The 22023-nt window shown below is 42.9% G+C and overlaps 5 protein-coding genes across 8 annotated transcripts in view; 2 read left to right on the top strand and 3 right to left on the bottom strand.

The window, feature by feature from the left end:
- Positions 1–1930, bottom strand: part of LOC115024579 (major facilitator superfamily domain-containing protein 1-like) — a 3711-nt gene extending 1781 nt beyond the window's left edge. The window contains exons 1-7 of the mRNA XM_029456317.1: positions 1909–1930; positions 1170–1270; positions 899–1008; positions 757–812; positions 525–668; positions 269–427; positions 75–190 (exon numbers count right to left, since the gene is read on the bottom strand). Of these exons, the coding sequence (XP_029312177.1) occupies positions 75–190; positions 269–427; positions 525–668; positions 757–812; positions 899–1008; positions 1170–1270; positions 1909–1930 (708 nt within the window). The remainder of the gene's footprint in view (positions 1–74; positions 191–268; positions 428–524; positions 669–756; positions 813–898; positions 1009–1169; positions 1271–1908) is intronic.
- On the top strand, positions 1886–5622 carry eme2 (essential meiotic structure-specific endonuclease subunit 2). 2 transcript variants are annotated; one of them, XM_029456322.1, is made up of 9 exons: positions 1886–2338; positions 3159–3392; positions 3794–3915; positions 4042–4128; positions 4218–4342; positions 4457–4529; positions 4659–4774; positions 4855–5044; positions 5216–5622. In XM_029456322.1, the coding sequence occupies exons 2-9, from the start codon at positions 3209–3211 to the stop codon at positions 5369–5371; spliced, it is 1053 nt and encodes a 350-aa protein (XP_029312182.1). In that variant the 5' UTR covers positions 1886–2338; positions 3159–3208; the 3' UTR covers positions 5372–5622. The 2 variants fall into 2 exon arrangements, with proteins under 2 accessions (XP_029312182.1, XP_029312181.1); XM_029456321.1 differs by lacking the exon at positions 1886–2338 and having other exon boundaries at positions 2566–3392.
- A 2-nt stretch (positions 5623–5624) lies between these two features.
- LOC115024580 (SPRY domain-containing SOCS box protein 3-like) lies at positions 5625–11544 on the bottom strand. 3 transcript variants are annotated; one of them, XM_029456320.1, is made up of 7 exons: positions 10626–11544; positions 8866–9113; positions 8099–8279; positions 7391–7602; positions 7188–7290; positions 6751–6876; positions 5625–6647 (listed from the first exon to the last, which is right to left on the bottom strand). In XM_029456320.1, exons 2-7 carry the CDS (start codon positions 8992–8994, stop codon positions 6121–6123), a joined length of 1278 nt encoding a protein of 425 aa, XP_029312180.1. In that variant the 5' UTR covers positions 8995–9113; positions 10626–11544; the 3' UTR covers positions 5625–6120. The 3 variants fall into 3 exon arrangements, with proteins under 3 accessions (XP_029312180.1, XP_029312178.1, XP_029312179.1); XM_029456318.1 differs by having other exon boundaries at positions 8866–9001; XM_029456319.1 differs by having other exon boundaries at positions 7391–7578; positions 8866–9001; positions 10626–11540.
- nubp2 (nucleotide binding protein 2 (MinD homolog, E. coli)) lies at positions 8963–14931 on the top strand. Its single transcript, XM_029456323.1, is given in 8 exon segments — positions 8963–9037; positions 11628–11743; positions 11974–12172; positions 12399–12484; positions 12486–12554; positions 12743–12853; positions 13031–13100; positions 13623–14931. Coding segments are annotated over 8 exon segments (795 nt in total). The 5' UTR covers positions 8963–9033; the 3' UTR covers positions 13763–14931.
- atp6v0cb (ATPase H+ transporting V0 subunit cb) lies at positions 14579–21723 on the bottom strand. The gene is made up of 3 exons (XM_029456325.1): positions 21456–21723; positions 16307–16490; positions 14579–15600 (listed from the first exon to the last, which is right to left on the bottom strand). Exons 1-3 carry the CDS (start codon positions 21526–21528, stop codon positions 15396–15398), a joined length of 462 nt encoding a protein of 153 aa, XP_029312185.1. The 5' UTR covers positions 21529–21723; the 3' UTR covers positions 14579–15395.
- Between the last annotated feature and the right edge of the window lie 300 nt (positions 21724–22023).

The following is a 22023-nucleotide window of genomic DNA, read 5'->3' as shown; positions in this document are numbered from 1 at the left end:
AAACAATGGAACTGAAGCCCCCCTTTGCACTTGGAGTTGGAGACAGGTTTGTTATTGAGATATATTGTTCGTACCACTTTGCGGGACTGCTCTTGGATGGCGCCATCGAGACCCAGCTGCCTCATTCCGATCTTGTCCAGGGCACTGACTAGGACGGCCGACACAAAGCCCAGCACACACAGTAGTGCACCTAGAAAGCATCATTTAGTTATTATTCAGTCACACCATTAACATGGTGTCTCTATCCCCTTTATTATGCATCACCTACCACCCCAGAGTGTCCATTGCATGCCATATTGCTCCTCAAAGTTCTGTGTGAGGAAGAAGTTCAGGACTGAACCCAGGCGAGAGAAAGCCAGGGTCACACCGAACGCCAAGGCCAGCTCCTTCCCTTTGAACCAGAAGGCTGTGATGCGGCTCTGAACAACTGATACAGGAAGTCAAAGAGAAGAGCAGGTTTAACAGCGTTCCTGTGAGCGGACACCACAGTGTGTATGTACGTGACTTTTGAAAGGTGGCCTTACTGGTCAGAGATCCATTGCCCGATCCAAACAGCAGTCGGCCGGTGAGCATCAGTGGCAGCAGATAGGGAGTCCCTTTGAAGTGGGAGCCCAGTGCAAACAGCGACGAGCCCAAAACACACAGGAAAGAGAAGAGAAATATTCCAACTGCAGAGAGGAGGAGAGGGGAATCAATTCACCACGAGTTACCAGGAATCAGTTCTTTGATTTGCAGATAACATATTGGTAGACGTACTGCGGTTTCCTAATTTGTCAATCAGGAACCCCGCCATGATCACCACGACTGCATTCCTGTTGATGGGAGAGAAAAGAATCAACTGTAGTTTTCTGATGGGCCATTCAACGGTATATTACAGTCAATGTGCGTGTGAACTTACGTCCAAGCATAGATGGCATAAAGAAGATTGTACTGCTGAGGGTTCATCCCCAATCCCAGCACACAGTCCACTGTGCCATTGATCACTGTTGCATTGGGACACGTCAGGTTCTGTCAGGTGAGGGGAAGCCGGTGGTTTCAGTTATTATGTAACTAGCCACAAACTGAGGACAAACTTTGGAGTTCTGACACTAAACTACAATGATCTTGTTGAGATGATTTGGGGAAATCATTTGATTCTGATTGTATCTTTAAAGAGACCTCTGGCTTACCCCTTGGAACTGATCCTGCAAAACACTGGGGATGTCGAAGCAGAAGTAGGAGCCAAAGGTCAGCAGACAGTTGAAGAACAGCACCACAAAGCGGTAATACGCTGTAGAAAACAACATAAAGAGAGGATCGTTGGTTTCTCCTGGCTGTTCGACTTCACGTTTAATGAAAGTCAGAATGAAACATGGACAAGAAGAACAGATACAGACACCACCGGACACTTGTATTCACATACAGCAATAGCAGCAAGCTGGTATATATTGAATTTAATATCTACAGAATATGTTAGACATATTTAAAAACAAAATATATTCTATTTTCTAATAATACATGTGTCAGATATGGATCACCTAGCTATACAATCTTCTCATTCTGCACAGAGAAGAATAAAAGTGGAATAACAAATAATAAGAAAAACTGCTTGTGTACGTTTCCTTTGGGGGTATTTCGTGTTTACCTCACTGGGAAAGTAAACTGTTTGTGTGGAGCATTAGCTCAACTCATAATTAATTCATGACATAGCAAACAGTTACTGCTAACGTCACGGTTTGGGCAGCTTCCCGTTTAGTCACACGCGCTCTTCTAACGACACTTGGAGCAGAAACTGCTGAGTTGGTGTTTCAGTGGCCCAGTTTATCAGGGAAGTATTATGAAGGGTTACGACAAAGGTCTGGTGCTTAGGCTAAGCTAAATATAGGGACTGTAGTATTTTCTGTGAAATAAAACCAAAGTCAGACGTACCTTTCTCCGCCGGCTGCGTCATGGTGAGCAATAAGAGACAGTGGCTATAAAAGAAAACAGTCTTTAGTGTTGTTTACATGAGACAGCTGATCAGCAGGCTTTAACCTTCTTCTTCTTTGTATTTGACAGACGCTGCAATGGCGTATTGCTGCCCTCTAACGTTACTGTTTGTTAAATGATTATATATATTTGTTATACTGTCCAATACTGTGCAGATATTGAGTAAAAGCAGCTGCTGCAGTTGCTCCCAGGTCTGTGAACAGCTTCCTCCCCTGAAGAGAGTATTTCCTGCACTGGATGAGGATAAGTCTCCACACACACATTTGCCATCTGGGTGTTTCCCAATCAGAGCCAACCCACTCCTAAACCTGCAGAGCCTAAGCCTCAGTCTGGCTGTGACCTCTGCATCTTTTCTATTGCAGACAAACATGTAACAAGTCACATTAACGCTCATCTTAGTGACATCTTTACTTTTCGGATTTAAGTGTTTTGTGCAATTTTTACAATACGAGTCAATAGTAAAAGACATATTTTAATTGTGTGCATTGTGTATATTAAATGTTTTCTATCACTATTTAAGTTTGAAATTAAATTACAACTAAATAAGGGATCCATTTGCAAAGCAAAGCATGACATTAAAATATAATCTGGTATAAAACAATATTGTTATGTTTTGCCAAATTCATTTTGGATGCACGATTAACCTCCATATTCATGTGTTGCTTGTCAAATCCCTTTATCAACACAAATCAATCAAAGTTTCATTAATATTAAAATCTTTAAAAAACACAATGGAACAAAAAGTATCAACCAAAAGCATCAAATAGATTTCGCTTTTCGATAAAAGTGTGTTTCCTGTTTCCAGGGGGTTAAAATGGTAATATATATTCCGCGGTTTTTTGTGTAATCGTTTGTCCCTCGGCGGACACCATCGAGGTGATACTCGCTGTTCCACCTGTGTGTTGCACGCAACAACAACAACAACAACAACACATGGTTTAATAATGCGTTAATAATGATTATGTCTTGAACATATGAAATGTCTGAGTTGCGGAGAGCGAAAACATGGGAAGTATCTGAATCTGAGGAAAGCGATGCTGAGACAAAGCCCGATGAGAGCAGTCAAATAGTAACAATCAGCACAGACTTAACAGAGGATCAGGGTTCAGACCACAAGTGCAACATCCTCTCATCGTCACACACACACACTGAGCCATGTCCATCTTCTGCTTTGTCTCCTCCGCGACCAGATGGACGCGCCACGCCGAGCCCTGCAAGAAAGCGCCGCACCAAGGAGGAGATGGAGGCGGACAGACAGACAGCCAGGGAGAGGAAGGAGGCGAGAGATGGACAGAGAGCAGCCAGAGCCCGGGAGAAGGAGGAGGAGAGACGGGAGCAGCAGAGGAGGAGAGAGGCAGCGGAGAACCTGAAGAGTCTGCGGCCAGAGAACTGCCTCAAGTGTCTGACAGTCTGCATAGATCCAGGTAAACCATGCTGCCTTCAGGTGCTGTCGGAAATTATTGTTTTCGTCGACTATATTGGGACTGCCTGTCAACTCAAAACTCAAAGGAATATTTGACTGAAATAATGATGATATGATATAATAATAATAATAAACAGGTGATATGATGTAACTCGTATATCGGGATTTTACTAAGTCTGTTGAAATAAATAATATTAGCTAATAAATCAACTCTTTAGGCAAAAACAAATGTATGCATTACAATTTGTATTTACAACCTACAAGCTTCAATGTCTGAGCCAACAAGGACCCCTTAAAGGCATCATGTGACCAGGTTATGACTTCTACAAAGAGGACAATATGCTGAAATGCTGCATTTCCTTAAGTGTGTTCTTCTATAAGCCTCTGTGTGTTATTGTCCAGCTCTTCTGCAAGAGGATGGCTCAGACATCTTGCTGGACGCCCTGGCTACCTTTGAGTGGAGGTTTAGCATCGAGAGCCAGCAGCTCCCACACAGCATCACCTGGACCAGAGACTTACCTCAGGTAGCCACCTCACGACTCTCGTAAATAATAATAAACATAAACATTTGATTTAATTGTGATATTTTGGCTGCATTGCATTTATTCATTTGCTGTGTTTTTAATTGCATGTTCTTACTTTATCTTCAGGGAGACGATGGCCCGGTGGACGAGGAGCAAGTGGTTGTGGTGCTGGGTCTGACGGTCTTCATGGACATGGTGATCTCTGTGAAGAAAGTAAGCAACCTTTTTTAAGATGTAATAAATCAACCTTGATGGCAGCGTACACGATGGCCCGTCTCCATTTGATTTTGTTGCCACTGCAGATGCTCGACAGCGACGAGGAGGAGACGGGGGCGGGGTCTCTCCTCGGTCCAATTTTGGAGTGTCTCAACCGGGATGCCAAGAAGGTGGTCACTCTCTTAGTGACGCACTCTCAGCTGGATTACAGGTGTGTGTACATGAATGTGGCCTCTGATAGACATATACTTTCTGATCTACTAACTTTATTAATCTTTGGTCAAATAAAACACACAACAGGACGTATTGGTTTACTTACCAACAGGGTCGATGCTTGTGGTGTACGTTCACTAGATGAGACTCTACCATTGGGTATGGAGGACATGGACGTCGAGGAGGTCAGTTTACTCTGTTACAGTTTGTTATTATCTGCCACTCAGAAGGTATAAGACATGCGCAGTCCTGCACACTTTAGGATGTATGAGCTGAGCTTTAAGTTTTAAGATGAGGGGTTTTTGCCTCTACAGGTCCTCGTGTACCTACAGCTCTGCAAGAATGTCTCGCTGGTGTTCCTTGATGGCTGGCAGGAGGTCACTAACCATGTGTGTGCCGTCACCAAGTCCTTATCAAAACGCCCTTTCAAGTACGCAGCCACTTTAGTCATTGTCACAATAACGAGACGAACGTTTCCTCACTTACAAGATGTTCTTTATGTCCTTCCAGACTGCTGACGGAGCGAGCAGAGCTGCCCTTCTGCGTGGACGGCTCATGGGCCAGCGGGGCTCGCGTCGAGAGGGACGGCTCGGGGCTGATCCAGGTGTGGAGCAGGCAGATCCAGCAGCTGAACAGAGTCAGCCCTGCTGTGGCCTCCACTGTGGTTGCTGCCTACGCGTCTCCTCAGCTGCTGCTGCAGGTACACCTGAGTGTGCTTCAGGATGGTAGATTGGTAGATTCACCAGCTGAGTAATTGTTATATAAATGATCATTTTGTTCTTTTTTAATACATAAAATCACAAAACAATTAGTTGTTTATGTCCTGAAGGAACTTCCTCAAGAAAATTAAAGTGTCCCGTGTTGTTTTCAGGCGTACCAGAGTTTGGGCGCAGAGGAGGACAGAAAGTCGCTGCTGGCTGGTCTCTTGGTGAGAAGTGCAGGTAAAGAGAGACGTGTCGGACCGGAGATATCAGCCCGAGTCTACCGCTGCTTCACAGCCCAGAACCCCCAGCTGGTCCTGGACTAATCCGTCCACTTGAGAACGTCAGCGCAGATTATTCTGGTCTGGAATGACACTTCATCACCACTTGGCTACTTGTGTGTTAATGTTGATGTTTAGAAGCTAAAAATAAGCCTCAGATATCATGTTGGCAGTGAAGGACTATTTATAATATGATGTATATACATTATTCTGTTTATACGTATGAATACAAGATGTCAGCGTGACCGGCATGATGTTTTGTTTGTGTGTGAAATAGCCATTAAAAATGAGCTGCAAGCAAACTTTTCATTTTCATTTTATTTTAAATGAGTAAGAAAGTTAATAAACAAAACTTTATATAGAAAAACAAATCTTACAGTAAAGCAAGAACACAACCGCTGTTGATATTCAAGACAAATGCTGATTACAAAACACTTTTACAAAAGTAATTTCCACAGTATCAAAACAACTTTTCTCCCCCCCCCCCCCCTGGAGGTTACACATGAGAATAACAAACATTAGGCCTTCCAAAGACAGTGACATATTATTATTATTATTATTATTATTATTATTAACCCCATCAGCTAAAATGCAACCGAATGACCCAGCTGTCACTCGACTTCTTTAAATGTCTCACATTCATTGACAAAGTTTCTTAATAGAAAAGTAACAATCACTCAAAGTAGAAATATTGGCTAAAAGATGAGCTTGCTCTTATCTCCATGATCTCCCAAAGGACAAGTTGATGGCAATGGTAGAACAGCTGTGTGCCAAACACGTTTTGACTACTTGGGTCATGTCCAGCGGCACCTCTTGCACTGGTAATCCTCCGGTTCAGAGCAGCAGCTGTCGTAGTCGCTGCCGGGAGGAGTCGGAGGGCAGTGGCGACTGCAGGGTCCAGTTTGAGGTGACATTTGACGGGGGCACTGGTATGCGACTGTGTCAAGAAAGGGGCTGGAGCAGGGGCTCGGGGAGGAGCAGGGGCTCGGGTTGGGGCTGGGGATGGGGCTGGAAGGCAGGCTCATCTCTTCCTGGAAATCCTCAAGCAAGTCCTCGTTCTGCTCCGAGGCTTCGGGGCTGCTGCTGAGGGTGAAGACCCAGCCGAGCCGTACGTGGAGGAGGGCGCGCAGGCCTGGGGGCAGCTCCACCGCGTTGAGCACGTCGGGGCAGCACGGCAACATTTGGCGGAGCCGGGAACAGCAAAGGTACTGCAGGGAGGTGGGTGTGTAGCAGGCACGGATCACCTTCATGCAGCTCTTAGCTGCTGTGGAGCACACCATGGGGTAGAACTTCTTGTTCTGCAGCCTTGTGGCAGCAACACCTGTCGTAGTGGGAGAGGATTTAAAACACTTCAGGATTGAGAAAAATGCAGTTTTCTTCTTCTAAGCATAAAAGAGCTGCTCGCATTGGAGAGCAACACGCACCTATGCAGTGCCGATTCTTGTAGAAGGTCAGGGTACCGTGCCAGGTGTCCAGGTGCACTCCTATGATGGAGCCTTGGCCAAACTGAGAGGAGAACTTCACTTTGTCCCCTTTGTGCTGGAGGAAACCTTAAAACAAATATAAGAAACAGATGGTTTTTTTTAGTCAATTACAAAAAAATAATACAAGTCGTGCATTTTAAAGCCTACAGAAGTATTATTAGCCTACAGAAGTATTAGCCTATTAGCTAAATGCATCTAAAGTATCAAAATGAACAGTATTCAATAACCCCTGTGAGTGATACGTTATCCTATAACATTATTAGAGTGTATGAATCATGCACAAGTTGAAGCTGGTCGAGGTGGAGGTGGAGTATTTCCCTTGACTACGTGTGCTTTTCACCACTGCTAGAGCCTCCAACAGGTTTCATCACTCTAACCTGTGTAGGAGAGCCCCCAACTGTCTTCATCGTGCCCCAGCAGGCTGCCGAAGCTGAATTGAAACTTCTCCAGGTTCACCTCTGACGTTCCAATTCCCACCATCTACACAGAGCAAGCAGTAAAAACAGGAGAAGTATTTCCATCTCTTCACTAGACGATATACACCTATCTATATCTAAACATCTTCAGGCCTGCTACTCACCATATCGGTGCCATAGACGGGAGAGGTCATCTTGACTTCCCAGAAGTGTTGGCCGTCTGCGAGCTCTTTGGTGCCGCGGATGGCAGCTGTGCCGCAGCTGTAGTCTGAGTGAAAGCTCACCTTCCTGTTGTCGCAGCCGAGGAAGGCCCCGGAAGACTTGAAGCGCTCGTCCCACTCCCAGTCGAAGTCTGGGAGCACGAACACGTCAACGTCTTTAGTAGTTAGTAGTTAAGATTTCATACTAATTGTTAGCTGAAATAACGTAAACTTAAAACCTACATGTTGTATTCTTTTGTTACATTATTTTATTATTAATTTATATTATTCTGTTTTTTTGTTATTTTATTAATGACTTATTTCATTGTTTATAAAGTTAGTTATTTTTTATTTTATTATTATTAATGTTATTTCACGCTGTTATACAAACTATTACTGATATTATTGCTTTTAAATTCATTTTATTACATTTTTATTGTTTCGCATTTATTGGTCTGAAATTATCAATTTGCCAAATGTGTTTTTGTCTTATCTGCACAATACAAAAACACTGATGGATTAATTGAACTATTGAATACGTAGTGATGTACTCACAAAAGCCAATTATAGTATATGTATGTTATACTTTCATAATACTGTGAAAGCCTCATATTCGTCCCAGATTCAACACTTCTCTGTTGTTCATGTGGTGTATTGCTGTATTTTGCTCACCCTGATCCTCCTCCCCACAGAGGCAGTCGCTGGTGACGCCGAAGCCCATTTTAAGCTCTTCCTGACGGTCACACTGGCAGAAAGACTCCCCTGTCACTGGTACTCTGCTGGGCGAGGCCACCACCTCAGACACGGCCTGAGAACTCTCCAGGTAATCCACCTCAGACTCCAAGTCGCTGCTCTTTTTGACACAAAGGGCATCTTGTAAGTTCCTACACGTGGCCATGGTCCAGAGACGTTGGCTTGGCAGCAGCGGGGAAAGGATTTAGATCCAGCGGAGAGAGTCTGAGTAGTCAACGCTTTCTAAATTCTACTGAATTCCCTGACGTAGCATCAATAAAAGAGCAACCTGAAAAAAGCCTGGATTGAAAAATCACAATCTTGCTACCTTGTACTCGACAATCCAAAGAAGGGCGAAATGAGAGCCATGTTTTAAAGACTCAAAAGCATATTCCCTAAAACCCTATTGGCTCCAGAGGTCATGTGTGCTTGCAAGTAAAATTAGACCCCTTCCAAAAATACTAAGCCTCCTTTCCTTGCCTTTGAAGACCGACTCACTTACACAGAGCCATTTCAGACAGGGGACAGTCCCAGTGGAAAACTACTGGCACTCAGGTAGAAATATTATGTCATATGTAGTCACACCAAACTTTTGGACTTCTTATCCACTGGTCTCTTTCTCCAGTCGTACCAAAAATAAATGTTATCTCCCACTGCTTTTTAAAATTCCATCTTTTTCTTCCTCTCCACAAACCCCGATGTCTCACCTGTGTCGTCGCCCGGCCTTCCCATTCCTCCCTGTCCGACGTCTGGATCACTGCCATGGCATCTGTCTCTTTCCGTGCTTCGCTCCAGGCCAAATGCTGAGCCCGGCCGCTCCTGCCTCTTCGCGGCATGGCAGCTCTGTGGACCAAACACCTTTACGAGCAGCTGCCATGTGTACAGTAGGCCGTGCACGACTTATTTTTACGCATGTCCAGTAAAGTCAGCGCTGAACTCCTGGTTCACAGTTGATCTGTTTGTCGAGGTCAGATTATGTTTTTTTTGACACATGCATGTACATTTTACAAACCAAGCGGGCTGTGTTCGAGGGAGAGAGACAGAAGTGAATCCCTACTTCAGACTGAAGAGGGCTTTCTGGGAATAACAGCATGCAAATTAGGGCTGCAACTATTATTTTCATTGTCAATTCACATGTTGATTATTTTCCTCGTTGTTTGGTTTATAAAATGCCAGAAAATTGCAAAAACAAAATGTTGATCTGTGTTTCCCAAAACCCAAGATGACGCCTCTCAAACTACTTTTTTGTCCTCTACTCAAAGATATTAAGTTTACGGTCATAAAGGAGTAAGAAGCTGGACTCAGAAGTGTGAAGAGCAAACATCCTCTGTAGGCTTCTCTCAGTTCAACAGTGTGTTTACTAACCTTTACTCTCCTTACAGTCCGTGTGAAGCTGTGCAGACAACAGGTCTGGTCACCTACAGCCTTTGTGCACTATGGCTCGCCTATTTCCACTTGTCCCATATGTCGCAGTTGGCAGCAGGAAGTGTTTCCGTGCACCTTTAAACCTAACCCTCTGTTTTGCCACTGAAGCAGCATGTAGCTACCTTCAACTGCAAATAAGGACACCTGGCCTAGTGACTACAATGTGCACCCATCATAATATCCTTGTGTTTACACCCTGGTAATATTGACTGTTCCTACATAATTATGTGGCACTTTGGATGCAATGATGACAAGCGATACATCCAAGCAATCAATCAATTGCCTCGATTGCAGTGATTTGTTTTTCTGAACTTTATCCTCGTTTACCATTAACTGAGTTTGAGTGTCATCTCTTGCACGCTTGTTTTCTGTCTTACAAAGTATTATTTTAAAAGTATTTGTTCTACATCATGATAACATATAGTTGACACTTTGAACCTCAACAATAATCTTTGTGACTAAACGCAATACCTAAACCTGATAGCATGTCTCGGTTAATGCCACCACTGAACAAAGCAGCTGGTGACTGCTTTGCGAGCAGGAGCAGGAGATAACTGCCATTAATTTAGATTAGTTAGTCTGGAGCTAGTCTCACTTTAATTGGGCTTTACCCTACATACTGCACACACATCATCTGGACCATCCAGTCAAGACAAACCACAGTACCTTTGTTAGCCAGTCTTTGACGGAGGACAGTGACACTGAAGTGTATGTTTGCATGTTTCTGATATTCACTTAATGAAAATCACAACACTGTCTACGTCCTGCACAGACTTTCTATTCAAATACACCAATCCACTTCAGAAAGCAATGTTTACTACACAAGTCAGCGCACTTAAAAGAGTAATCTATGATTCTCACTGCAGGTTAGATAATAGCATCAGATGGATGTTTAAATATCAGCACATATACTATACTCTATGTATATTTAGTAACACTACAGCTGATGTTTTGCTGTTCTTTATCTGAACTCAGTCAGTAAACTCAGTCAACCACAGTACAACATGAATATCTCAATTTTAGCAGCAGTTATTGCTCTTACCTCACAATAGTTGTCCTGTACACCGTCTTGCAGTGGCTCATGCCAGTGTGCCGCTGTATCCGACCGTGTGACAGGTGCAGTTTACACTCTGTCCCACTTCGCAGCAAGCTAGACGTAAACATTACCTCTCCCCGCCCTCATCGTGTGCTTATTGGATAAGACTCGTGAAGGGGAGGGGTTTGTGTTCATTTATTTATTTAACAATATGCTGTATTGTCGATATATAAACACATATGTCAGGAGCCAGAGGTTTACATTTATTACAGGTTGATATCTTAGTTAAATATTTCAAACAGAAACACAAAAATCCAGTTTCGCCAATATTTTCGATCGTTTGCGGTGCGAGTAAATGCACCATGGTGCGCACCGGCAGCCTATTGGTGGCGTCGAAAGAGAGGCGGGACTTATATGTAAAAGGAGCTGTGTGATTGGCTAAGAGGCACGTGACAACATACGGAAGTAGTTGAAACCTGTGCATGCTCCAAGTCCAAAATATGGAACAAAATAATGGTAAAACGAAGTTACCGGTCAACAAAGTTCATTAGGTGGATACGTCTCCATCTTTAGCTCGTCCATCCGTACACGAATGTTTTCCTCGTTCTTTAGAGATGAAGGTTGTCAGAAACGGCTGCGTGTTTTATAATAGTTACGCATTTATAGCTTAGCTAACTGGCTAGCTGGAGCTAATTGGAGATCAGCTTACGTTAATATTCAGCTCTTTCAGCTGCTAAATCGTCCAAAATCGAGGTTTACCGAAAGGCTTTTATATACTAAGAGAAGCTTCTGTTCCTACGAAAAGCTATTATATAGTTACTAATGTTAAACATATTGAACTTTGACCTAGTTATGTTGAACTTGTTAACTCAGGTGATGACTCGTGCTCGTTTCAGTTTACGTTGACAATTTAAATGACTGACATTTAGAAACTTGAGAAATAACCTGCAATGTATCTGCTGCGTTCATGCTGAAATAACCCCATTTTGTTTCTCCTTATCATTTGAGACGGGGGTTTGGCCCAGGTCCGGCATGTTGTGTTGGTCCTGTCGGGGAAGGGAGGTGTGGGCAAGAGCACCATCACCACAGAGTTAGCTCTGGCTCTCAGGCATGCTGGCAAGAAGGTGAGTTCAAAGACCAGCTGAGTGTATGTGCAGCAGGGTGTCAGTATATGCTGACATGTTGTTATCCTATTTAAAAACACACAGAGGATCTACTAAAGACAACACTTGTGTTTGTGATGCATGCACACATACATAACTTCAGATATTATATATTAAATGTTATGTATTGCAAATGTCAAGAAATGAGCTGCATAAGTAAATTGACTAATTAATAAATCTCTGTTCATCAGGTTGGCATTCTAGACATTGACCTGTGTGGGCCCAGTATCCCCCGCATGCTGAATGTGAGCCGGACTGACGTGCACCAGTGTGACTCGGGATGGGTGCCGGTCTACACGGATGCCACAAAGAGCCTCGCACTTATGTCCATCGGCTTCCTGCTGGAGGACCCAGATGAAGCAGTGGTGTGGAGGGGGCCCAAGAAAACGGGTAAGCCAGTTTTTTTTTAGTGACATTTTAAGAGTTTCAATCATGTTTAGATGATTATCTGGATAATATTGTGAAAGGAATCACACACACGCACTAATTCAATGATTATTGTGATATTCTGTTGTCTGCTTTAACATCTCTCTCACCACAAACCCGCGCTGCATGATTTGAACTCGTACTCACCTTCTTCCGCCTAATATCCGACTCTGCATGTCTTGTCCCACAGCTTTGATTGGCCAGTTTGTGTCAGATGTAGCATGGGGAGAGCTGGATGTGCTGCTGGTGGACACGCCGCCAGGGACGTCTGACGAAGCATTTGGCGGTGGTGGAGAACCTTAAAAAACACAGATTGGATGGAGCCGTTTTGGTCACCACACCTCAGGTACCCACTAGTCTGGAGAGACCTCACTGTCCATAACAGGAGACAGAAGACTTCACTGACAATAAGCTCAAACATGAGATGTAGCTTCTATTACTGAACTGTAGACCGGACCCACCAGAAGCCTTGGCTGCAAAGTTGGTTGTCATCCAGTGACGCGATCGTTTGTTCTGGTCTTGTGTTGGCTACAGGCGGTATCCACGGGGGACGTGAGGAGAGAGATCACCTTCTGCAAGAAGACGGGCGTGCGGATCCTGGGCATCATCGAGAACATGAGCGGTTTTGTTTGTCCACACTGCTCAGTATGTAAACTTTCATACAACACAGATGTGAAATACCGATAACATCTAGTGAAATTGTAGCTACAGTAATGTGACAAGTCTGACAGACTATGAAGGATAAATCTCCAACAATGCATGATTAATTGTCTTCTGTCAAAGTCTAATCTGTCCATTTTAATAAATATTCTCTCTTTTCAGGAATGCAGCAATATATTCTCGAAGGGTGGCGGTGAAGAGTTAGCCAAACTGACCGGATCAATATTCCTCGGTGAGTTTAATGGGTTTGAATCGCACGTAATGTTAACTTCCAGCCACACGGTGTCGCCACACACTGTGACGTCACTCCTCACCCACCATTCATGATTTGGGAGGTATTTTACGCCACTGTCATGCTGCTAAAATGGTCGATCTAGATTTCAGTGCAGCAGCAGGTTTAAAAATACCTCAGTGAGAGCACGATGCATACATATCAATAATTCTCAATCAAATTAAGAGATCATTTAATGGTTGCCCTCAGCGGTTATCCGCATTGTGTGCAGATCAATCTCTTGAGTAATGATGCAGCTAATTCAGCTTACCCCGTGGCAGCGAGGAGCCAGCTGTATCTGTGCTGCAGCTTTAGACATGAAGACATTAGGATTAGTGAACGCCCCTTAACATCCACTTGATTATCACTATTTATCATTAATTAGTTCAGCGTTACTTCCAGGCACAAGGTCGCTGTGAAACCAGTGGTGCCCTTAATTGGTTCAGGTGAGGTCAGTAATCGACATGTTTTCTCCATCCTCAGGGGCCGTGCCCTTGGATCCTCTGCTCAGCACCAGCATCGAGGAGGGCAAAGACTTCATACAGTCGTTCCCCGACAGCGCCACCTTCAGTGCCATCAGCAGCATTTCTCAGACTCTGCTCAACAGCCTCCAAACTGCTTGAACCATGAATGTATTTTCTCGTGTGTACATGTTTGAACATTCTGTGAAAAGTACAGTAGAATACATAAATGTTAGTCGTCGTGTGGATGTCATTTCAGTGTTGCATTTTTGTTCTGTACAGTTTAACAATTTAAAACTATTTGCTGATCATCTTTTTTAGACCTCATTATCTGCCTTTAGACGGTACAAGGCAGGATGTGTGTGTGCAGATATCTTTCAACGCTGCCGTTGCAATTCTTGAGGCATTAACCAATCACTGCAGTGACACAGGAAGGTATGAATGGTAAGTCATTCTTCCTGTGAGACTTCAAAAATGTCACTGTAAATAAATACAGTAGTGAAAACACTTTGCGTTTTGAAGCCAGTCAAATCTAAGTTGGAATCTTCTTTAATTCGATTGTGACACACCAGGATAACTTCAATATCAGTGGTAATACAGGATTGTAGATTGGCGCTTTAGTAAATGCGTCAGCAGCAGTCCCATTTTCAGAAAACAAACCCCAGATCAAATCGGACCAGTTCTTGCATGAAACTAGGCCAAACTCTGAACACTAATCTCACTGGATCCCTGCTGCATGCTACGAACGATACCAAGTCTTCACATTTAAACTTGGATTTTCTTATTTTTATTGGGGAGGTATACATTTAATATTTGATCTGGATTAAATCTTCTGAAACTAGCCTGCCCTTCAGCTTTATATCCAACAGCAACAAAACACTGAAACCCATGCAGGATCTTGATGGCTGGAATGTGGAAGAGATGAAGTTACAGCCACAGATGAGGAGGAGGTGGGAGGTGAAGAAGATGGAGATGAAATTTTGGAAATTACACTTGTGAGTCCCAACACGGGGCACACACACACACCTTTTTAATGCAAACAGCAGTACTACATGAAAAACACTGAAGTTTGAGAATGTTTGCGTAATGATTAGAATACAGCTACACACAAAACTCCCACTTCACCAGCAACATACTAAAGGCAATCTTAATTATTAAACCAAGAATTACATCCAGAGGAATTCCAACCACTTATCACAATTAACCCACAGTGCATTAAATCTATCTATGTAGATATTTATATATGTCTGTATATATGTATAATATATCCTGGGGAATTAAAGACTTTTGCTGCATTAAACAGTTCAATGAACAATTTCTTATAAATAAAATCAGTTGAAAAAAATCGTAAGTCCATATACATTTCTCTTTACAAATAGATCCTCAAGATTAATGCAGAAATGGTGTCAACTCCCAAGTCGATACGGGAGGAGAAAACGCTGTGCGGCCCTTTGGTCAGCTCTCTAAGACCGGAGGCAGCTTGGCCTCAAGGCCGGAAATAAGTGGAGGGAAAAAAGGAATCTTCATCATACAATTTTTAAAACACACACACGCACGCACACAAGACAGACAAATCACTACATTGCGCATTTACAAGTTGACTATCAAATTGGGACAACTGTACACATTGTTGAGATAAGACCATATTAATGGAGCCATTTTTAATTCATTTTTTCCCCGCCTTCACTTCTTTCATCTCGAGTGGCAGACATTTTTACAATTCTTCCCCCATTTTACACTTTTTCACCAGCAGCCACATAAAGGGGCAGATGTTGTAGTGGAGACGTTTGGGTGTTTATTTCGTGGAGAGAATGAGGGCAACGATGAGCCCGTAGAGACCCAAGACTTCAGCGAAAATCAAGATGAGGATCATGCCCACAAAAAGCCTCGGCTGCTGAGCTGTGCCCCTCACGCCTGCGTCGCCCACGATGCCAATTGCGAAGCCTGCTGCCAGCCCACTGAGGCCCACGCTCAGCCCAGCGCCCAGATGGAGGAAACTCCTAAAAAACACACAGAGGCAAGTGTTCGTGAGCACAAGGCATGTTGATAATCAAGCAACTAAGAGCCCGTCATGTACACGTGGAGCGAATGGTTTGTCGTAGAGTAAAAGCTGTTCGGGTTCGGCCCAACTGTAATCAGTCTGCTGCCTACAGATTTCATCTCAACCAGATCCACTCCGGTTTTTGCTCGTTTCTACCGTGCAAGTTTTTAAACTGAGCCAACAACAAACCTGTGAAGAATGTCTCCATGTACACAATTCTTTCTCCAAAAAGGATTTACAGTTACCACTATAGCATGTTTTCTGGTAATTCAATATAAAAACATCTACACAATGTTATTTCTATATGAAACAACCACACTGTAAAACTATTTGTTTACTCCTGTGGGAAAGTCGTTTGGCTGCATTGCACAAAGTCGTTTAACTACACTGGCTGTGTTCATTGTGAAGAAGCAATGAGTCATTCAGTGCAACAGTTTAGCTTTTATGTGTTTAATAGTTTATTAATGGATGTAGTGGAGCTACAATGATCTAGTGGTGGCTGCACCACTAGATCATTGTTGGTGAATAGATTTTGATCTCTTTTCACACACACACTTTTTGTTATGGTGTATTCTGAGCCTGACAAGTGACATCTCCCAAATAAATACAAATTAAATTGAAAGAAATGTAGACAACACAAAATATGACTGGTCAACTGAACTCACTTGTAGAGGGTGACCTTCTCTGAGATGTTGTTGGCAATCAGCACTGCTACTACCAGGCCGTAGATGGCTATGATACCCGCCATGACCACTGGGATGATGGACTTCATGATGAGCTCCGGCCTCATCACGGACATGGCGGCGATCCCCGTACCGCTCTTGGCTGTGCCATAGGCCGCTCCCAAGGCTGGTAGGGAAGAGAGAAAATTGTTTTAGCTAAATAAACAAGATAACACACAAACGAGTTACAATAGGTTGACCGACAACAGGAACCAGAAGGCACAGCTGGATAATGAAGCAGAAGTGAAATAAGCGATAGATCAGCAATACGATAGTATACTCTTAGTTTCTGTTCCACTTAAAACTCTAACATGGCTCCACCTGGGGAATTTGCTTGTGTTGAAAAGAAGGGAAATAACCGACTCGGTTCTTTTTTTCCTTGAAAACTCAGCTTCGTACCATGTTGTGACTCATCTCCTCAAACGGCCTCTGCTCTTGTAATTTCAGAATGGACCCTGCCAGACCGCTGCAGAGTTGTACATCACTCTCTGAATAAAAGGACTCATCAGGCTTAAGCACACAGCTGACATAATAAGAGAAGCGGGATACCACATCCCCAGAGACGGCATCAGTACAGGAGGGGACTAGCGGTACACACTCATGCGACATCTGCTGCGTGGCATCTCCAGTCCGCACCAGTCTCTGGCTCGCATCACTGTAATGTGTCGAGGAGGAAGGAGAACAAAAAGCTCAGCATATTAACTACGTCAGCATGTGACGCTGAGGAGAAGCAGAGTGCCATCTACGTCACACACAACCAAGTCTGACTGCGGGAGCAATTTCTGAGCACACGACACCCTCTGTCCTTAGACGCTCGATTAGGAGAAGGAAAAACTTAAAGGAACCTCAGGAAAAGAGCCGACATGCAATAGATGTGCACCCAACAAAGGCCGTCACTGCAAGGCAGTGTGTGTCATGAATCAGAGGCTGGTTTGACCAGATTTCCCGACGTCAGGAGTGTGTGCACGCAGGAACGTGTTCATTTCCTCATCCACAGCGAAGCTATTTTTGTACATGCGTGATGTGGCAGGTCCTTCACGTTCCAGCCGTATTTAACATGTTTTCATGTAAATAATTCAACAACAGTTTTACATATTTCCAGTTTTATGGCTGCTGCTTTGATGCTAAATATAGCCATCTGCCCTCTTTGAGTTCTCTATTGCTTTGACAAAACATGTCCAAATGAGTTGTTGCCTGTATGCAATTTGTGAACAGATGTCAAAATGGCTGCATAACAGCCAGTAAATATTATGTAACTTGCTAAATCATCATCTATGCTGCAAGGCAATATCACAGAAAAGTGAGCAAAAATGCATCGTTTGATTAATATGATTTTGTCATTCCATTAGTGTATAAGTAAAAAAGAAATGTGCCTCTCCAAAGCAAACAATTAAATTTGAAAAGGCTCTCGAGATATAATCTTGGACAGCCTTGTGCATACAGCCCGCGGGGCCTTGCTCTGTGTTTACTCATTTCTTGGGACAAGGCGTTTAGCTAGCCTGGAGATAGCGCTGGTTAACTCCAAGACTAGCTGTGAGGCTTTCTGGCAAATTGATCTAAAAAAAAAAAAAAGGCCGGCAGGAAGATGATGCAGGCCAATCTTCAAATGTACACATGGCAGTCAGCCACAGCAGCAACTTGATTTATCACCAGATTGATGCCATCAATACAAGGTTAAATCACTGCTGCCCAGCTACAGATATACGTTTGACTATAACCGAGCACTGCTTTTGCAAAAACCACGAGTAACACAAGAAATATTTTTATTTTGATTTGTAGTGCCATTCCCTTTGCTGGTGGACTAAAATCATTTAAACAATCACAAGTTATATGGCACATCACATCAAACTGATTTACACCACGAGGAAGAACACAGCCAACCTCTGCCGTTCAAGAAAAAACACAAAAAGAGCTTTAGGACAATATTCTGGAAACGCCTAAACCATCCTCTGAATAGCCGACGATACTTCTAGACATTCATCCAGCGTAATGTGTTACCGTCTGTAACGTTATCCCTCGACTCCATTCTTTCGTGGTAAACTTGGCCTCACTGAGGTGTGACAGGTGAGGGTTGACGAACACTGGTAACTTCAAACATTTTCATTTCACTATTAAAAGGTTGGTGTGTGTAGCAGGGCGGCTTCTGCAGTGGTGAGGAGGAACAACCTCTGGGTTTTAATCCTAATCCCTTCAGCTTAGGTAAAGAGCCTTCCCCCCCCCCCACCATTTATTTTTTTTCCTCCCGGCAGAACATTTGATGTATGGGATGCCTTGTGACGTCTTGTGATGTCAGAGCAGGAGGTGCCTCACAGCTAGGGATGATCTTGCATGCAATATGCCCACACAATAGACAGCCGATCGAAATGTGGGTGTACTATGAATTGCACAATAGGGAAGGTCATAGTTGTAAAAACTGTCTGAGAGAACTGTGCCGGCTGTAGTGCAGTGTAAAAATATGGAAAGAGGAGACTTGCTGACCGATCTATTGCATCAGAAGCTGAGGCTTGTCCGGAGCATTTATGCTGCCGTCACCAATTATAACTCTGCGTTGACGAGTGCGCTTTCAAGAGAGAGAACGATAATGTGAATAATAAGACAAGATACAGAAAGCATAAAAATAACCTACGTGTTGACGAATTATGTGCTACTACGCTATACATACCGGCGCAATTGCACAGGAAAAGACTGCAGAACAAAACAAAAGCAGTTTTAAGATGCATCGCAAACATGCATTTGAAATTGTTGTCAGCGGAAGGAGGACACTTTGGACCAAGTTAAGATGGTAATGAAAGGGGTGCAGCACACCAGGCTACTAAAATGCAACATCACCTGATGCCAGAACATCACAGCAACTTGCAGCCTGTCACAGAAAATGGCTAATTACAGCAAATGTGGTGTGAAATGATGGGCCATCTGACAATAATCTTAAACCATTACTTCCGATATATTACAAACTGAATGATGGATCAAGCCAACACAACAGGACAGATTATGTTGATTGCAGCTTAAATCCTTTAGCTTGAGTACACTAAAGTGACTGACATCACAGAAACAGCTGTAATTTTCTATCAATGACTCCACAACACACTAAGATCCTGAACACGGAAGTCTGAAGAATCAAGTGTCCTTGTCCATTCCACCACATCTCCTTTGTGCCTGCATGATCCTCTCCCTACTAGTTAATTCCCCAGCTGTCACTCTTTTACCACCACAGGACTAGTACTACTGCTAGCCTCAGGGGCCCACTGCCATGCTGCCCTTACCTATCACTACACATTAGACCTGAGCTATGACAGGATCAGTTGGTTTGGCATCAAGCTGGTTCCAATTTCCTAGTGGGTCTAGACAATATAAAATCATATGGTTTTATCATAGGACTTTTTGAAACTGTATTTAATTAAGATGCCTTATAGTGCTGTAAACATTAACACTTCAAACAGCAGTTTCTGGATCAGATTTCTCTCAGAAATGTCTGAATACTGAACATGACTTCTGAGATGTGTCAGTACCATGAAGCCCAATATGATTTGACAAAAAACATGTTGCAACATTCCTTTTATTGACTATTAAATAGGCATGTGGATGTATAAATCTGTGATAAAAAACAAAGTGGAACAGAATCCAAGATTACACTCTGGCAGAAAAACCTCTTTCTAAATAGATTTAAAGGTTTTACACTAAAACCTTTCACTGATAATGTCCCCCAATGAAAACCTATGAACAATTCAGTAGCATACATTTAACGTTTTAGACAAAAGGCCTCCGGCTACAGCAGGTCGAGATCTCTGCAACATGGTCAAATAGTAGCTTGTCAATTTCCCAATGGAGCTTCACCCATCCCACACGTCCCCCTAGTCACATGTAGGCATGTGCTGTGATAGAGCGTATTATTGGTATATGATGTCGCTCTTGTCTTAGATTAAGGGAAAACAAAAAAAAAAAACTAGGTCAGGATCCATAAAACAAGTATGACCAATAATAAAAACAATCCAGTTTCAAAGTTCCCTTTCTGTCCAAAAACACTGAATATATATCTATATAGATATATATTTTGTAAAAACAGACTCAGTGCCAACTTGTTAACTTTATAGTAACATTTCACATGATTGTAGCCAGATGGTAAATTCCAAGTCAGAAGTATCATCATGTGATTGTCATGTGATCTTGTGTCATTCCTTTGGAGCAATAAGGAAGTTAACCAGCTGATCATTGTTTCCAACGTTTATTTCAGTTTTAATAAAAAGCAGTTTTCAGATTAAAATAACTTGCACTAAATTAGATGTTACTTCACTGACTTGCCAGGTTTACGCAGCAGTTTACGCACAACGGCGTCAATTGGATTATTTAATGCCATTTGTTAACGATCTCTACTTTCCAACTATATTAAATCGTATAAAACACATCACCTATTTATTTTAACACTCTTACACCTTGCATGCAGAAGTGTGGCATCTGGCAGAAAGGTGGGATTTAACATCACCTTTAAACCTCCTGCTAAATGCAGAAAGCTAACAAGTGCAGCCAACTGTACAAGATATACAATTATTGAAACGTTAATGGCTGTAAACAAATAGTTTAATAAGGTTAATAAGAGTAACATGCTGTAATTAGTAATCATTATTCACCGTGTTGTCCTTTCTAAAAATCAGATAAATGAACCAACGTATAAAACCGAACTAAGCTAGCATCTAAGCTAACATGGAGACGTCATCAGCTAGCTAGCTAACCAGTCGTGACTAGTCTTTGCTATCAGTCGTTGAAGCAGAAAAGCTAGCAGCGATAATTGCATTAACTAACTAATACTAACTAAACATTTGCAGGTTAAGAATAAACCAAAGTCACTGGCTGTCCCTGCTAGCTGCTACCTAAGTCTAAATAGATGACAGCTCAAGATTAGCATTGCGACGTTAACGTTAGCAAGGCTAACGGATGGCTTTAACAAGTAAGCGTCAAGAAACGCACCATGGTTGACAATTCAGAGCCCCCTGGTGGGAATGATATACACGCAAAAAAGGGTTAGCAGTAAATGCACACAGTGACATTTTGAAAACAAACCAGCTTAAATATAAAACGGTGATCGTGTGATAATTACCGCTGAACACCATAGCCGCAGAGGCACCCATCACAGCGAAGAACGGAGCATATTCGGGACTTTCGGACGACATTATTTCTCACTAAATACAAAAATAAACTAAATATACAAAATTAAGTATTAATGCCGACTCAAAAATCGCACTTGGCTGAATCTATCGAAGGCCACAGGCTTAAAATGAGAACCAGAGTACCCGTCTGACCACCTAACTAGCAGTGTAAACGGGACAGTCACGACTCTTCTGATAAATACCCGGCGCAGCAGCACAAAATGGCGAAGCGGAATATATCACCTGACTTGGCCGTACGGATAAAACCTATCATCGACTTGGTGTGGGGGGGGGGCGCAGCAACACAAAGTTGGTTAATGATACACTATGCAACACAACGTATCTATAAAAAAATTATGTGTGAATTAAAAAACATAACTGATTTATTCCGTAGGAATAAATCGTTTTATATTTGTGATTCTTTTCCTTTGTTTGTTGAAGGTCACCCCTATCAGGCATCACTTTGGTGTGCTCCGCTGCAGGCTTCCCCTCTGATATCTACGCATTCACCCTTCAAGA

The sequence above is a fragment of the Cottoperca gobio genome, chromosome 19 (genome assembly GCF_900634415.1).
Source record: "Cottoperca gobio chromosome 19, fCotGob3.1, whole genome shotgun sequence".
Taxonomy (NCBI): Eukaryota; Metazoa; Chordata; class Actinopteri; order Perciformes; family Bovichtidae; genus Cottoperca; species Cottoperca gobio.
Note: the sequence above shows the minus strand (reverse complement) of the source record. Positions and strands in the feature narration are given on the sequence as shown.

Bases quoted from the DNA above. Each gene is read 5' to 3' on its own strand.
- atp6v0cb (XM_029456325.1), bottom strand. From the start codon at position 21,528: ATGTCGTCCGAAAGTCCCGAATATGCTCCGTTCTTCGCTGTGATGGGT. The intron at 16,491-21,455 runs GTAATTATCACA...CTTCCCTACCAG, and splicing joins TGCGGCTATGGTGTTCAGCG to CCTTGGGAGCGGCCTATGGC. The intron at 15,601-16,306 runs GTGAGTTCAGTT...TGTGTTTTTTAG, and splicing joins GAGAAGGTCACCCTCTACAA to GAGTTTCCTCCATCTGGGCG.
- eme2 (XM_029456321.1), top strand. From the start codon at position 2,948: ATGTCTGAGTTGCGGAGAGCGAAAACATGGGAAGTATCTGAATCTGAG. The intron at 3,393-3,793 runs GTAAACCATGCT...GTTATTGTCCAG, and splicing joins GACAGTCTGCATAGATCCAG to CTCTTCTGCAAGAGGATGGC. The intron at 4,343-4,456 runs GTGTGTGTACAT...ACTTACCAACAG, and splicing joins CACTCTCAGCTGGATTACAG to GGTCGATGCTTGTGGTGTAC.
- LOC115024580 (XM_029456318.1), bottom strand. From the start codon at position 10,747: ATGTTTACGTCTAGCTTGCTGCGAAGTGGGACAGAGTGTAAACTGCAC. The intron at 9,002-10,625 runs GTAAGAGCAATA...TTTGGTCCACAG, and splicing joins TACAGGACAACTATTGTGAG to AGCTGCCATGCCGCGAAGAG. The intron at 7,603-8,098 runs GTGAGCAAAATA...TAACTACTAAAG, and splicing joins CTGTGGGGAGGAGGATCAGG to ACGTTGACGTGTTCGTGCTC.